General features: G+C 33.2%; 1 protein-coding gene across 1 annotated transcript in view; it reads left to right on the top strand.

Moving 5' to 3' along the window:
- Nucleotides 1–3,390, top strand: part of clvs2 (clavesin 2) — a 27,286-nt gene that overhangs the window by 2,819 nt on the left and 21,077 nt on the right. The window contains exon 2 of the mRNA XM_024291549.2: nucleotides 1,226–1,400. Within this exon, the coding sequence (XP_024147317.1) occupies nucleotides 1,226–1,400 (175 nt within the window). The remainder of the gene's footprint in view (nucleotides 1–1,225; nucleotides 1,401–3,390) is intronic.

Here is a 3,390-nt window from a genome sequence, read left to right as displayed (position 1 = left end):
GCCTTTAGGTTGAGGATACTTTGGGATTGGAAGTTGAAAACACATCAACAAATCACTCAAACTCATATTAAGGATCAAAACGATAAAACACTGATTGGTAGATGAGTTTTAAAGTACAAGGAATCACAAAACTTTAGCCAGAAGCTTAAAAAATATTTTATGTTGGAAGATATTTCTTGAAAGCTTTCAGATAAATATATATAAAAAGTAATTGTTCAATTACCGGTGTCCCATAATATCTATACTTTGTTTGGTTTTGATTTCTTGGAATATTTTTTTTTATTCAAATGTTAGTTTCTAAAATAGATAATTTGCTTTTACTTTAATAATCTTTCACATATTTTTGCATTGATTTGTTGGTGTGATTTCGACTTCAGGGCCACCGTAGCAGATTTAATTCTGTCCTTCTTTCAATTTCTTCACCTTTGTGTTAACCCAGACCCTCATAATTCTGATTTTGCTTGTTGTATTTGTTTTTTCCTGGCAGATAACTCAGACTTTTCTATTATATATCTTTTTTTTTTTTATTTTAGCCTTTTTCTATGTTTCTCTAAGTCCAGATTTAGTTAAAACAAAAACAAACACCTATAACAGTAGCAAAAACCTAACGCTATTTGGGTCAAAAATGAAATATTTTAAATGCAAACTACTTTGCTAAAGTTGCCTGTCATTTTTGCTGCACTTTTCATCATCGCCATCATTATTTATGAGCAGGAAACACATCTCTTTCTGCTTGTGTCCCTGATCCTCATCCACACAGTCGTGTCCTGTTCTGGTGTTTTGACTGACAGTGTAATCTGTGCAGCAGCAGAGGTCTGAGGTAAAACAAAGGCCAGGGCTCGACCTCGTTTGGCCCTAAAAGAGAGATCAGACTAGTTTAAATACGTGTTCATCCGTCAGCCGTGTTATTTTACAAGATGCAGAGGATAATCAGGCCACAGACAAATACGACCAGCGGATAGGACGGACGGATGAATAATGAAATACAGATGCAGGAAATTAATATCATAACTTAAATTTTAATATAACTTTTAAGATGATTTTTGATAAATTCTGATGCTTTCTCTTACCGTTTCGAGACACATTTTCATGACTGTCCTCTCTGATTAACATAAGGAGAAAAACCCTTCTAAACTAGGCGCGACATGTTTGACATTTCCCTCGATAACGTGTGAAATCTTTGACCTCAGGTGAGTCAACGCCTTAAGCGTGTGTGTTTTGTCAGGTACACGTTCGTGGACATACTGAGGGCGATCTTGCTGTCTTTGGAGTCGATGATCGAAGATCCCGAGCTGCAGGTCAACGGCTTCATCCTCATCATCGACTGGAGCAACTTCACCTTCAAGCAGGCGTCCAAGCTGACCCCCAGCATGCTGCGGCTGGCTATTGAGGGGCTGCAGGTAAGACGTGTTCGTGCTCGGAAGGAGGATTGCTTTTATTTGTGGGTGTTTCATCAGTTTATTTTATTTTATCTCGAGCAAGAATGTATTTGCTCTCAATCCGGTTCTTCTGCAGATTGATTATGGCAGCAGTATGATTTTGCAGATCAGCAGGCTGCAGGTCACTCTCCCTCTGGTTCCTCTCTGGACGGTCATTGTTGGAGAGTTGCAGGAGTGGCAGCTTTGGCTCCAGTCTGCCTCGAGTCAGCACTTTGGGGCTAGGGAGTGGCGTGAGGTTAGGAATGTGGTCTGAAGCCACGCTCAGTTTAACATATTTACACATCAGATCCGTGTTTGCAGTCTGTTAACAGGAAGAATTTCAGATTTTAGGGTAATTGAGGAATCAGTTAGTAGTTTGTACAATTCAATTCTGAACCCCAATAAATGGATTAGCAGTGTTAAGTTAGTTCAAATGAACGAGTTTAGTGAGTTTCTTACTTTAAGATAAATATGGATTAAAGAGCAACGCCGATCATCTTTCCAGTGATCTTTTATTTATGATTATGTTAGTTTTTTATAGAAAAAATGTAAAAAATATGTTCTTTTCTAAACCTTTGAATTCTCTTTCTAATTTTTTTAAACCTTTGAATTTTTATTCAGAATTTTTTAAACCTTTGAATTTTCCTTTTGATTTTTTTTTACTTTTGAATTTCTTTCTGAGTTTTTTAATCCTTTCAATTTCATTCTAAATTTTTTAAACCCCATTTGAATTTTCTTTCTGAATTTTTTCAAACCTTTGAATTTTTATTTAGAATTTTTAAAACCTTGTAATTTTTATTTGGAATTTTTGAACTTTTGAATTTTTTTAAAGTTTTGAATGTTCACTTAGATTTTTTTAATCCCTTGAATTTTCATTGAAAACGTGTTAAACCTTTAAATTTTCTTTCTGATTTTTTTTTAAACTTTGAGTTTTCTTTCTGGATCTTTAAACTTTGGAATTTCTTTCTGAGTTTTTTAATCCTTTGAATTTTCATTCTGAATTTTTTTGAACCTTTACATTTTCTTTTTGATTTTTTAAAAAAACTTTTAATTATCTTTCTGATTTTTTTAAACCATTAAATTTTTATTCAGAATGTTTTAAACGTTTGAATTTTCTTTCTAAATTTTTTCAAATTTTTGAATTTCTTTCTGAATTTATTTATTCTTTTAATTTTTATTCAGAATTTTTTAAACATTTGAATTTTTAATTTGAATTTTTTGAACCTTTGAATTTTGTTTCTCAATTTTTTTAAACTTTTGAATTTTCATTCGGAATTTTTTAAACTTTTGAACATATTTCTTTTTACACGGAATTTGTTTTAATTAATGAATATTAAGAGGTCTGTGTTTCATGAACTCACATTTGACCTCAGAGTTTTTGGTTTCCTTGAAGATAATTTAAATTATGCAAAACTCTCTGAGAAACTCACTAATACTTGATGTGGATTTCTACTGTTCTCTGGGTTATAAATATTTATAGAATTTACACTTTCTGATGGATGATTCACAATAGTGCAAAATCATGAAAGAGCATTTTTAATTTTGCTTCACAGAAAAATCTTTATTTTTACATATTATGAGCATTTCTGTTTTCATAGGTTATAATAAAAGAAAAAAGCTAAAATAAAGACAGGAAACTCCCACAAGGTGAAGAAAACTTCAGGATTTTAGCTCCTCTCATCGTGTTGATGGAGAGGTCCTTTGTTTGGAGGGTTGGAGCATCTTTGTAAGACGACCAAATGCAACACATTTCTGACTGTTACTCAGCTGCAGATTACAGGCTGAATTATTGATGGGAGCTATTAGCCCAGCTCTGAGTCGTTCCCACCAAATTTATGGTGGCGGTTCGGGAGACAAAAGGAGCAAACCTAGAACGGTTTCTGTTGTGTTCTAGTCATAAAAAAATGTAATACTGGTTTTATGTTTATACTATTGTGGGATGTGGATATTAAGATTAGAATTTGTCTCCAAA

This window comes from Oryzias melastigma, linkage group LG24 (assembly GCF_002922805.2).
Source record: "Oryzias melastigma strain HK-1 linkage group LG24, ASM292280v2, whole genome shotgun sequence".
NCBI classification, from domain to species: Eukaryota; Metazoa; Chordata; class Actinopteri; order Beloniformes; family Adrianichthyidae; genus Oryzias; species Oryzias melastigma.
The sequence above is the reverse complement of the archived record's forward strand: the minus strand, read 5'-3'. Positions and strand labels throughout refer to the sequence as shown.